At 35.9% G+C, this 12,566-nt stretch overlaps 1 protein-coding gene across 1 annotated transcript; it reads left to right on the top strand.

The window, feature by feature from the left end:
- Window positions 1–6,742: 6,742 nt before the first annotated feature.
- LOC131076990 (uncharacterized) lies at window positions 6,743–11,747 on the top strand. The gene is made up of 4 exons (XM_058014351.2): window positions 6,743–7,284; window positions 9,101–9,620; window positions 9,854–10,062; window positions 10,184–11,747. The coding sequence occupies exons 1-4, from the start codon at window positions 7,213–7,215 to the stop codon at window positions 11,246–11,248; spliced, it is 1,866 nt and encodes a 621-aa protein (XP_057870334.2). The 5' UTR covers window positions 6,743–7,212; the 3' UTR covers window positions 11,249–11,747.
- Window positions 11,748–12,566: the final 819 nt, after the last annotated feature.

The raw sequence follows: 12,566 nt of genomic DNA, 5'->3' as shown, positions 1-12,566 counted from the left end.
CCCACGTAAATCATTGTGTTGTGGTATGATTGCTATTATATCTATTTCTATTTTCTGTAACTGTTGTAATGATCTGAAAAAGTTTTGCATTACCCTCCTCTCAAGGTTAGTGTAGGAAGTTGTTTCCGCTACTTAACTTCCTTACAAACAGTTATGAAAATGCCACTTCTTGGTAATATTTCCCACTTCTTCAAGAAGCCATAATCTTGCATCCAAATTAAAATAAGGTACATGTTTTAGACCATGAAGGGCCTTCTTCAATCTGCAAACATGACTCTCATGCTCAGGCACTTCAAAGTCCCCTGGCATTTCTTAATGGGTTGATTGGGGAGGAAAATAAATGTCTCAAACACCTCTAAAAGTTAGATTTCGTTAACAAACATTCACTTCCACATCTTAATAATGACAATATGAATGAATTAACCACAATTTGTTCCTCGTGTGCCAATCTCTAGATGATACAACGAAGCTATTTATCTCATTTGCAATAAATAGATGAGGCACAACTTATAAATTGTCACAAAAACACCTCACAAGCAGTTCATCTAATTCTGCTTGATCCTAAACATGCATTACCTTACATACATATGAATTCCAGTGCTAATACACAAAAATCCTCCTTATTGAATTCTTACTACCCAAAGTTCAAATACATAGCTCTGCAAGCTTATGCTAGAGAGAATTTGATGTCTCATACGTACCTAGTAAAGTCTTGCACCTAGCTAGTTCCTAGTAGAGAACTTGTTAACTTCTTAAGTTTACTTAGGTTTAAGGTGTTATTTTTAAAAGTTTGTCTTGCCTAAATAAGATCTTATATCTTCTCTTTATGACTTTTACTTAATTCTGGTTACCTAAGTCATTTAATATTTGACACTTTAGTGGTCTCACAACATAGGATTAAGACACATTATAATTTTGCTTAATCATATCCCCCAACCTTGTCTTTATAAGCAAGGTCATCCCATTGTATATTTTAAATTAATTCAATCAATCTTGCATTGTTGAAGCGAACATTTTTGTCATTTTCTCTCTTGCAGAAGATATTCTGGTCTAGCAATTGATCCTAAAAGTGTTGAGTCACCATTAACTCCTAAATTAAGTACAAAAGAAGAAGAAGAGTTCTTGTCCAACTAGAACAATCTAACTTGCATACTTTTCCCTAGCCTTAGATCATAAGAATCTCATTCTTAAAACTTTTGAAACTTTATAACCGAATGCATTATCTTTATCCACGATGAAGGGAAGATCATTATTTTTCTACTTTATTGTCTTCTCGATGCTTGCATTCAATTGCCTTTTTTGTTATACTACAATAATTTACTACCTTGGTTATAATGGTGTCCTCCATATGACCATCCTAAGCCATGAAATGTACATTAGTGCACACAACTCTTTAGGCCAAGGTGTGTATCCTTATTTTAAGTAGTTCACCCATATTATTCCCTTTAGAATATTTGTGTATCATTCTCTAAGGCATTATCCCTTCACTTTGTGGACAATAGATGAAACCCACAATTTTGTTATGGGACTTGTTACACACTACATATCCCATGACATGTACATGATTGTCCTATCTAAGAGCCTATTATTTGCCACCTAAACACAACACTTCATGTTTACCCTTTAGAGATCCTTCTTTCATTATGTATTGAGTTGCATCATGCATTGAATACAAGCATCTATTATAGGGAAGATGTTGGGCATTACTAACTGTTGTAGCACGAGGTTCCTGATGCAATCTGGACCTCTTCTTCCCAACAAGAAAATCTCTCATTAATCTTATTACTACAAACGTTGTTACACACAATAAGTTTTAAAGGATAGTCATAAGGATGTACTAAATAGTCATGAGAGTGTTTGAATTGCCCTACAAACCTAAGTTAACAATGGATGAGTGAAACAAATCAGGAACTTGCAAAGACTTTGGAGAGCATATGGAGAAAGGTTTATATAAGTGTCATGAAGACAAAAGACTGTGATAGGTATAGGAAAACATTGCAAAGTGAAGTGTACAGTGAATAGAGTTTAAGTGAATGAGAGAATAGTTGGATAGAGGTCCTTGCCCTACTCATTTTGAAGGTCAAGTTCATCATTATGTACAACAACGAAGACAAGGAAAGATAACGGCCTATATGAGTATGAAGACAATAATCATGTCCAAAATCATGAAAAGTAGGGCCATATAATGTATGGAAGAAAGTGTTGTGGAGTCAAAGTATGAAAAATTGTTGTTGTATTTTTGTTTTCAGTGTATCAAGAAGCTCTTCAAGGTAGAAATCTAAAATAATTGCCTTCATTGTGTCCATGGTGGGCCTTTGTTGCTGTTGTTGTAGTATTAAAGTTGTTGCAAGCTATCAACATTGTTTGAAGTATATGGATCCTATTGTGCATGTTGAAGTTACAACTATAAGAAAAGCATACATATATAAGGTAATCAAATTTAAGTTTCATATAATTGAGTTCCAGACAACTTACATCAAGTAGAGAGCAAGGAAATGCTAGACACTTCTCAACTTATGTCTACAGTGAAAAGTCATGCATATAGGAAGTGTTGAAATAGTAGCTAGCTCGGATACCTGTCTATTGTATTTTAATGTTGTCAATGACAATTAAAACACACATATATTATCTCTCATACAATTCGAACTATTTTGGGCTGGACCCAAATGCGTGTAACGTGAAGGCAAATGATATAACTTAGGGCTGAGATCAAATACATGTAACTTGTAATTATATCTTGCTATGGATAGGACAAGACCTATGTATAATGTAACTTGTAGATAGGGTAGGCCCAATTTGGGCAGTAAAATCAAATATGCATTTTGAGTGATTATGTAATTGGGCTGGGCCCAAACTCATGTAGCATGTGGTAAAAGGCAAACAAGCAATAACGTGTTAATAGGTCAAGACCTATTTGGATGATATACATAATAATATTATTAAATTAATAAGCAAGTTGACTTAGGGTATTGGCGCCAAAGGTTGGATATAAAACCAACAACAAATGAAGTCATCTTCATTATCACATGCAATCTGCTCTCCAATATTGGCGATCTCTGTCTCTGTCTTTGTCTCTCTGTCTCTCTGTCTCTCTCTCTCTTGTATGAACTTGCTTCTCATCTACAACTAACTTAGATAAGGTAGATAAAGTCATTTCATCTCCCTGGTTGGCTTTAAAGGCTCTTATATTTGGGTTAGCTAATTCCCTATCAACACCATTTTTAATAAGTTTACCAGTACTCAGTGGTTCATACAGTCCTCTTAGGAGTTGGACCATCTCAACCATGGTGTGCTTGATCATATTAGCTTGAAACCAGTGCGCCTCATATTAGCTTCAAACCTATGCCCCCTATTGGTAGCTGATAGGGATATAATATCATTCGTTGTACATATCAATGAGGTTTGCTTTACGTCTAGATAATAATATTTTTTTTGAAAAGAAATAAATTTTCGTCAGAATTACGACGGAGACTAAGCTTTCCACCGACGATGGAATCGTCGAACCAACATCGTTCTTGTCGGTGCAAAGTTTCTGGAGTCGTCGAAATTCTGACTCAAACTACATAAACATCTGACGAGGATGTTGTATGTCGGATGACACTTCCTTGTCAGATGGTCGTCGATGCATATTAATGGACCGACGACACAACCGTTGGACAAACATCATCCCCGTTGGTGCAAAGTTTCAGACTTCCGTCGAATTTCCGACCCCATCTAAACAAACATCCGACGGGGATGTTGTATGTCCGACGACTTTTTTGACTAGAAGAGCGATCATGCCCGTCGCTGGCATAGTCCATGGGATTTTCGTATTTTCGATGATCAGAGGCATCATCGACAAGTCCGACGATGATTTTTTGATGACTACTTTTGTTGGTACTCCAACGAAAAGTAGTCGCAATTCTGACAAATGACCGTCAGAAATTAGCACCGAACGTACTAGTGTGTGTTAGAAAATCTTAAAAAGATCATTCAAGTTTGCCTTGGTTTAAAGCTAAAATTTATAGCACCATAATCCAAGAAGGAGACACAACATTTGTAAGGGGGAAAAGAAAAGAAAAAAACCCCATGATTATGAAGATCAATGTGTCACAATCCTTTTAAGGAGGAAATCTAATATTCCTTAACAAAGGAAAATAAAAGAAATGACTTGTCCCCACACATGTACAAGAGGGCAAATTACATGTAGGGATTCCAAAGGAATATCCCAAACTAAATACAAATAAAGAAACCTAAGCCAAGTAAAGATTAAATTCTCTAACATTTACACATTTTAAAAATTATACGTACTCATTAATTTGAACTCTAAATCTCCTAACTAAAGTTCATTATTCATGTTGCTCATCATGGATTGAGTCATCAAGATATGAAATACTTGAAATTTTTAAGGACAAGGATGAAGGTAAATAAAGGCCTATACAATTATATCTCTTGATATGAATAAGCATGTCACCTCTAAAAAATTGACACATTATACGATATAAAATAATGATAAAAAAAGATAGGTCAAAAATAAATCCTAATGGGGTTGAGCATCATAAGCTTTACTCTATGGGAGAAGGATTGCATTTTATCACGAATATTAATAGAGTTGAGTAATGTTTTGGTGGCAAGTATAAAATGTTTCATGAAAACAGATGCCACATGAGCACATTCAGAACAAGTTCTCTAACAACTAAAAATGATGAGCTTTGAATTTGATAATATAACATGCTTTGCATCTACATATTAAATATTGGCTGTATATTTATTTTTCTCTTAAATATCTTTATAATGTAATATATGAAAGAGAACAATCTATACTACCTTAGAAAAACATAATATAGTACCTTCCTTTTGAGCCAAACCCCCTAGAACCTTTAGCAGAATAGTAAGATGTCCATAATGCATTGATAACAAGCCAAAGTAAGTTTGGATGCCATGATGAATTAAGGGAGATCATTCATCATCTATGACACAATACCAACAACCTTTTCAATGTCTAGTTGCATAAAATTGACAAAAGAAACAAAGATCACAATGACTAGAATCTATCCAATAACATCGTAGGAATTACTTATCCTTAGAGAATGTTAATAAATTGCACGCTAGCAAGCATTCTTCCCTTTAACAACAAGTGCAAAGCTTAGAAACACTAGTTAATAAGAATAAGGAAGAAATAATGGAGATTAAACTTACTAATGAACAAACTTAAAAACACAGTGGTTGATTCTCCCAAAGAATAAGTGAAGGAAGTCAACCACTCATTAAACAAGAATAAGTAAAAGAACTTAAATTCCATCCTTCTTAGTAAACAAATTCTCTTTAATTTAAATAACACTAAAATTATTTCAATTGATAATCAAATGATGAATTATGATTCTAGTTTTCATATAATTTCATTTTTAAACATCTTTCTTCTATTTCAAAATATATAGTTTAATTTTTTTTTTTGAATTGAAAATTTTGTATAATCTTTTATCTTTTCCTCTACTTAGAAACATATAAATTGAAACCAGTTCTTTTAAATTGGGTGACATTTTTAACTTGCCTTTTATTCATTTTTGGTTTGAATCTCTTATCTTAGAGAACACTTAATAATCCATTTAATATTTTCTAAATATTTATTTTTCTCCTTTAACCCTTTCATCTTAATGATGGATCATGAAATTTGATATGAAAAGTTAACACAAAATAAAGCTCACACAATTTCTTTTTGGAATAACATAGACACATGCCAATGAAAAATATATATATATTATAGTATATGTTGTTGATATGTGATGGTTAGGAATGACTAATGTATATTTCCTTGCTTATTGTACACGTTGGTATCAGGCACTTGTTTTATAGGGTATGTTGTGGATCAATTATTGATACCACACTTGTTTTATAGTATATGTTGTTGATATGCGATGGTTAGGAACAACTGATGTATATTTCCTTGCGTATTGTACATGTTGGTATCAAACACCTATTTATAGTATATGTTGTGGATCAGTTATTGCTATCACACTCGTTTTATAATGTATGTTGTCGATATGTGATGGTTAGGAACAACTAATTTATATTTCCTTGCTATTGTACATGTTGGTATCAGACACTTGTTTTATAGGTTATCTTGTTGATTAGTGATGTTTAATTGTAGATCGATCACTTTTCTTTCACTCTCTTGTAGTTCCTATTGAACTGCTTATTAAATTCTATATTGTAATGTGCTAATATCTTTAACAAATTAAGTTAATAATTGACCTATTTATCCTTTAAAAAAACATAGTGGATCTGATATAGGCTAGCATGGATTTCCTTGAGAAGAATTAAAAAGTTGAGCAAGTGAGAGACATTTGGTTGGCCATGTGATTACTACCCTAAAGATGTTTAAACCTGGTCATTGAGATGTGCACCTATTGAGATGTTTGGAGACATGTTGTACACATTAAAGCTTTAATTGTTATTTAAAGATGTTTTAGGAGTTGTAATGGAGATTAGCAAGCTGACCAGGGTGGTCTCCAAGGGGATCATCTTTCCCCATAAAAACCCTCCTCCCAAAGAACACAAACCTAAAAGTCATATAAACCTTGCAACTTAGAAACACCCTTTTACTCTTTTCTAGTATTGAGTGCCAAATGTTGACTTCTTTGCCGGCGAAAAACTCGCCTGCCTGCCGGCGACATTTTGTCGGGAAGAATTTCCCGACCGTAGCTTTTTCAAGTCCATATTTTCGTGAAAACCATAATTAGGTAGGCCTGGGTACATAAAATTTGTTCGAAAATCGCTCTCTGTTGAGTTGGGTTAGTCACTGCAGGTCTTGGGAAGTGTGAAAATGCACACTCTATCGTACGGCGTAGATGTGATCTAAATTCTTGTGCCGCTTGCAATTCGTACGATTAGCGTAACATGCACGCGATTTAATCGTTTCGCTCGCTAGCCTCTGATTTGTTTTTTGATTTCCCGAGGTATAGAGGGCCAGGGAATGGGAGAACATGTACAGATGCTAAAATTCCTCTGCGATGATCTCTGACCCGTCTGTATCTCTGCCCAAACAAGAATAAGAGATTCTGAGCATTTTGAGCTCCTGAATGCCTTTTTTGGTGCAAAAATCAGAAGAATACTTTGCATTTTTCTGAAGGGGGGCGGTGATGGGTTTCATCCCCTGAGTTCTGTTCTTCAGTCTTATACAAAACCCGTTTCCACTCTCACCTGGAATTTTGGTAAGTGGTAGCAGAAACTGTAATGGAAAAGAAGAAGAAGAGGGACAAGCCTTCATTGAATAATACTACTGAGACTGAGGCTCCAGATAATCAGGTATCGTGACATAGTCCTTTCTGACATTTTTATTCTGCAACTAGCTTCAGAACTAGCTGTGCTTTTTCCCATATTGAAAAATCAGTTTGGGTATGCACTGTTTGTAATGGGGTTATACATGAATAGTCTCTTGAGAGGCATATTATCTATCTGCAGGGTTTATTTAGAAGAAATTGTAAGTATTTGGTTCTTGCTGCCTTTTCCAAAATGTAAGGAGAATAGCAGTTTTGATGTTTTCTGCATAGAACTGTGCTGCCATTCTCATTTATATATTTTCTCAATCTCTTTGAGAGATGTTTTTGAACAATATAGCATTACAAAATACAACTTTTATAAAACCCCGTACCCGATTATGAAGTTATAGAGGTGCACGCGCTTGGTAAAGCAAGTCAAAAATCACACAGGAAGTACTCCAACATTCGTTTTGGGCGGATACAACCTGTTCAAAACTGGTTTCTTAAGAGTTTGTTTGTATTTTGTGTTAGTAGTCATTTTAAACCGCGTTCTATCGTTTTAATGAATATGCAATGGTACTGCCCATTGCGTATTTTTTTCAGCTTTGTGCTCAACTTTAGTCGCATTGGGTATTCTTTAATATTATATTATATAATATCAAGTATTGCTTTTGTGCCGAGCCATTCGGGTAAAGCAATAGATTGAGTAGTATTGCTTTGTCTTGTTGTCGAATGTTTATGTTATAAGCTGCATTTTTAAGGATTTTCAGGTCTTGCTGACTTATGTTTATGAATGTAATGGAGATTATGACATATTGTTATAGGAGCTGAGACTTCGTTGCAATATATTTTAGTTTTGAGAAATTTGGGCTGCAATTTGTTGTCTGTCCTAAAAAAGAAATGCATGATCTGAAAAATGTGTTTACTGTAATGAGGATAGGCTGACTTGTAGCCTTGCTTATGGCTATTGTCCTAGGCCAGGTTAGGAGTATTTTGGTTAACAATGTTGTATCTATGCTTGGATTGGATCGAGTCAAGAAGACAGGCTTCTAGGTCTGGATAAAATCTCCAATAAGATAGTCTAGGTCTGGATAAAATCCCCAATAAGATAGTCCCTTATATTTTGGAAGTGCACATGACAATGCAAATCTATGTCTGAAGCCTGTGATATACAGGTTTTCTTATGTTCATAATAAATACCCATATATCAATAGTGTTAAGAGACTATTTATCGTCTTGAACAGCAAACAAAATTAACTTTAATTTTCTAATACATTTTATGCTGGACAATCGATCTACTCATACAGATTGAACTCAAGAACAAAGTTAGAACTTATTTAATTGAGTTTTTTCAGTGTTGAATTCTTGGACTTATAAAACTGTGTGCAAGCTTCTCTACAAAAAATTAAGGATTTTTCGCACCTTAAGTAATGGCAAATGATGCTCACATGTTTGCAAACTTTGAGACCCATTGTTAAAAAAACCTGAAATGGTTCATGGTTTAATGCTTCGTGAACCAAAATAGCAAAGTGAGTCCACATGGTTCTGTATAGATTACTTGAGTTCTGCAAACAGATAGAATGTGTGGCTTTTTTGCTCCTTGAGTGAATGGACAATCACTGATAGTGATGAATACTTTGCCCATTTCCTTGAAATGATCATCATCAAACAAATTATATGAACAGGGGGGCCAAGACAATGGTATAAGGGTTGCTTGCTTTCTCATGTACATAAGTGACCAAAGAAGCATGCTTGTTGCTAGTTCTTAAAACTTTAGGTCTGTGATGAATTCAAATAAATGATTTTTGAAGATTTAGTTATGGAAATAATTAGTTTAGTGATTTTCATATTCTTACCAACAGCAAAAAGAAGGAGAGATCCAAGGTGGAGTAACAGTTGCAAAAAGGTTTTATAGGGTGGAAAGTCCCATGCAAGAGAATGCTACAGGTGTACACCATCAAAGTCCTCAAATTTTACAGTGGCCATACACACCACAGGTCCAATCAGAGCAATCCTTGCAATTCCCTGCTCACTCCTCTCAGGCACAGCAACCTCACCCTCTAGCTCGACATCAACCTCAGCATCAACATCAACAGCAACAGCAAGTCCTTCATGGACATCAGGGTGCATTGCCACAAGGGCAGCCGCAGCTGCAACAACAAGCACAGCCACAGCCACAGCCACAACAGCAATCAGTACCATATTGGCCACTTACAGAATATCCAGCAATAGCACCACCACCGGGCCCATTCTATCCTTTTCCTCCAGGATCCAATGAGTCCAACTGGCAAACCACTGGATTTACGGGAGCTCATCCTGCAAATGATCATGCTGCACCATATGGGTACCAAGGTGGCTATGCTTATCCTGTAGGATATCCAGGTAATGTTTGATGGGATCTTTGTAGATTATAAATCCTCCTTTAAGCATTTGTAGAATTGATTATTTAATACAGACCGTTCCATGCTTCCATTGCTCGTTCTTTTATTCTCTCAAAACATGCTAAGGATTCTTACCTAAATATTAGACTCATTTTAGCTGTGGATGTCCTAGATAAAAAAAAAATCTTATTTATTGTTTTTCTGGTTAGATTTATTGGCCGTTTCTCACTGCAGGACCTTGGGATCCAGCAGCATGGTGGGCTCACTCACATCATCAGGCTCCATACCCGTATCCCTATCCACCATTTTCTGGTGGCTATGGATATATGGCACCCCCAGTCCCTCCTGCAGCAGGGATTGCTCCAAGTGGAACCTATCAGAGAGGAATTATTAGGCCGCCTACAGGACTTTCCCAGAAGCACCAACGACTTTGGGAAGCACAAGTATGAAATTCCATAGAATTAAAAGCAATGTTGATTTTTTCTTTATTTTTCGGCTTTTCATGTGGCAAGTATCCTTAAAATAGTTTTGTGTTTTGTCATTACAATCTCCATGGGATTCCAGTCAATGGAAAATGTGCAACTTTGGAGTGCATTGGCTAGGGCAGAGTCCGAGATTGCTGCATATCGTGGTAGGCTTATGAAACTGGAGTCGGATCTTTTTGCAGTGAAAGCACATCATGATGCTGCTGTAGAAGGTTCTCCTGTAGTAAACACTGTTCCACAGAATGCCAGGAAAGGTAGAAACAAAAGAGCCACTGTTGTGACAACCTCTGCTTTACCTTCATCTGACAATGTCCAACCCAGATCTCGGGGAAGAAAGGTTGCAGCTTATAAGATGGTAATTGAAGAGAAGGAGAAGAATGATGGTGATGAGAAAGAAAGCAAGCTTGAAGAAAAGGAGAAGATTAATGCTCCTGTAACAGTGGCCCCCCAAAGCATTCCTGCCCCTGAAGAGGAGCGAGAGAAGGTCGCACCTGTATTGATTAATGCCAATGATTTTGAACTTGAGAAAAATAAATCTCGGCTTAGTTCAGATTTCCCAACTGCAGTGATATGCCCCAACCATGTTTTCTCAAGTGATACTGATAATCTTCAATATAACACTATAAACCAGATGAGCACTTTCGGAACATCTCTTCCTCTCACAGGAAGGAAAGAAAATGGGAATGAGCATCCTACAGAGAGAAAAAGTCCTCTCGTAGGATCTACACAAAATCTCAATTTCATGGAGAGCAAAGCTTCAGAATCTGGTGAAGATGGTTCTGCCTCTTACAGAAGTGTAAATAATAGGGTCAATGGATGGCCAGCTCCTCCTCCTGCTGGTGATAGTGTGAGAAATATGATGCTTGAGGGCCGAATGCACACTTTCTATGACCATGGAACCACCATGAGATCAGATCAAGTGCGTTCAGGGAAGCTTCTCTCTCCTTGGGGATATGTTTGTGAGGATGCCTCTGAGGAGCAAGATGATGTAGTTCCCTCGGGAAAAGAGGAAGATGATGAGGAAATGGACGAGGATGCTGATTCGGCACTAGATGAAGTGAGGAGGCAGAAAGGAGAAAATATTCTAAGATTAGATTCAACCTCTGGGATTCCAAAAAGTTTGACTCCAATGAATAGATGGTAGATTTGTGGAACTTGATTGCCTCAGTTTTTGACTGTCCTTCCTCAAACCACTTTTTGATCTGGTACGAAAACCTGTATTCTTTCATTCAGTCACCTGCATGCCTGGACTTCATCATTTCTTGGAATAATTTCTCAGGAAGTCTGCCTCAAAATGTTGTATACGGAAGATATAGTTGATGTACTGTTTATAAAGTACTCAAGATATTACTGACCACAGATATTGCTTCTTTGAGGTGGGCATAGCCTATTTTGACCTCTTTTGTTATAGTAAACATACGAAGTTAACTGCCTTGACTTCTAATTTGAGGCCCCTTTTGGAAGATAGGAAGCAGTTGCCGCTGAAGAATTTAAGTACTATGGGGGTAATTCCTTTTTTGCCCTTACCCCTTTAGGTATTATTAGCAACACTTGGGGCAAAGTTTTTGTTACTTACTGATACTGTACATTTGGATAACTTATTAACTATTTTATTACTACAAATCAATTCAGTTCCTTTTTCACATGACTCTCAATTCAGAGGCGAAAGCCATGCGGAAGACAGTTGTTTGAGTTTCTAATGGTTTTTAAGGTTTACAGTTTGGATTTCATAATCAAGCCGTGGGATTTTAATTTTCTTCTCAAAGTTTAAGAACTTGTTACATATTTCACTGGACCTATTATAAGGTATCCAGATATTGTTGGGTTTGAAAAACCATACATTAAGAACTGTAGAAACATTTATCCAACTAATAATCAAGTTTTGTTAGAGCATGTTAAAAGTTTATCAACAGTATTCACAAGAATTTAAAATGAGACTCCGTGATTCCACATGCTTTCCAGATTTAACTACAGACCAGATTTACTTCTGAAGTTGACTTTCTTTAGACTTTACACCTTTACAAAAATGATAGATAGTAATGATACTTTTATGTTTCTACTTTAATAATATATTGATTTCATGTTTCTACTACAATCAAATTGATATAATGTTTCTCTCTCCTTAGGATATGATTTAGCTGAATTAGATATGTTTCTAGTTTGCTGTAATACATGTTATTGTTTTGTATCCATTTTTGTGAATATGTGTGCACGTTACGGGTAATCCCATCAGAAGATTCTGGAAACGATGTTCACCAAGTTGGCGCAAGCACAATTTTTAATCTTTCAACAGTACTAATAACCTGTCTATCTGGTTATTATACTTGTTCATGACAATTTAAACTTAAACTTGGCATCTGATGTAAAATTTAAAAGAAAATTTACCATGAGAACACCCTATTCGCACATCTTATTCGTTATAAACTTTTTGTATTCCAATATTTCCAGAAACACAGGTATGA

This window comes from Cryptomeria japonica, chromosome 6 (genome assembly GCF_030272615.1).
Source record: "Cryptomeria japonica chromosome 6, Sugi_1.0, whole genome shotgun sequence".
NCBI lineage: Eukaryota > Viridiplantae > Streptophyta > Pinopsida > Cupressales > Cupressaceae > Cryptomeria > Cryptomeria japonica.
This window is presented reverse-complemented; position numbering and strand designations above follow the sequence as displayed.

What these genes read in the sequence shown, in the direction of transcription:
- LOC131076990 (XM_058014351.2), top strand. Translation starts at nt 7,213, where the DNA reads ATGGAAAAGAAGAAGAAGAGGGACAAGCCTTCATTGAATAATACTACT. An exon ending in TTATCCTGTAGGATATCCAG is followed by an intron (nt 9,621 to 9,853) that starts GTAATGTTTGAT and finishes TTCTCACTGCAG; the next exon opens with GACCTTGGGATCCAGCAGCA. An exon ending in AACGACTTTGGGAAGCACAA is followed by an intron (nt 10,063 to 10,183) that starts GTATGAAATTCC and finishes ATGGGATTCCAG; the next exon opens with TCAATGGAAAATGTGCAACT.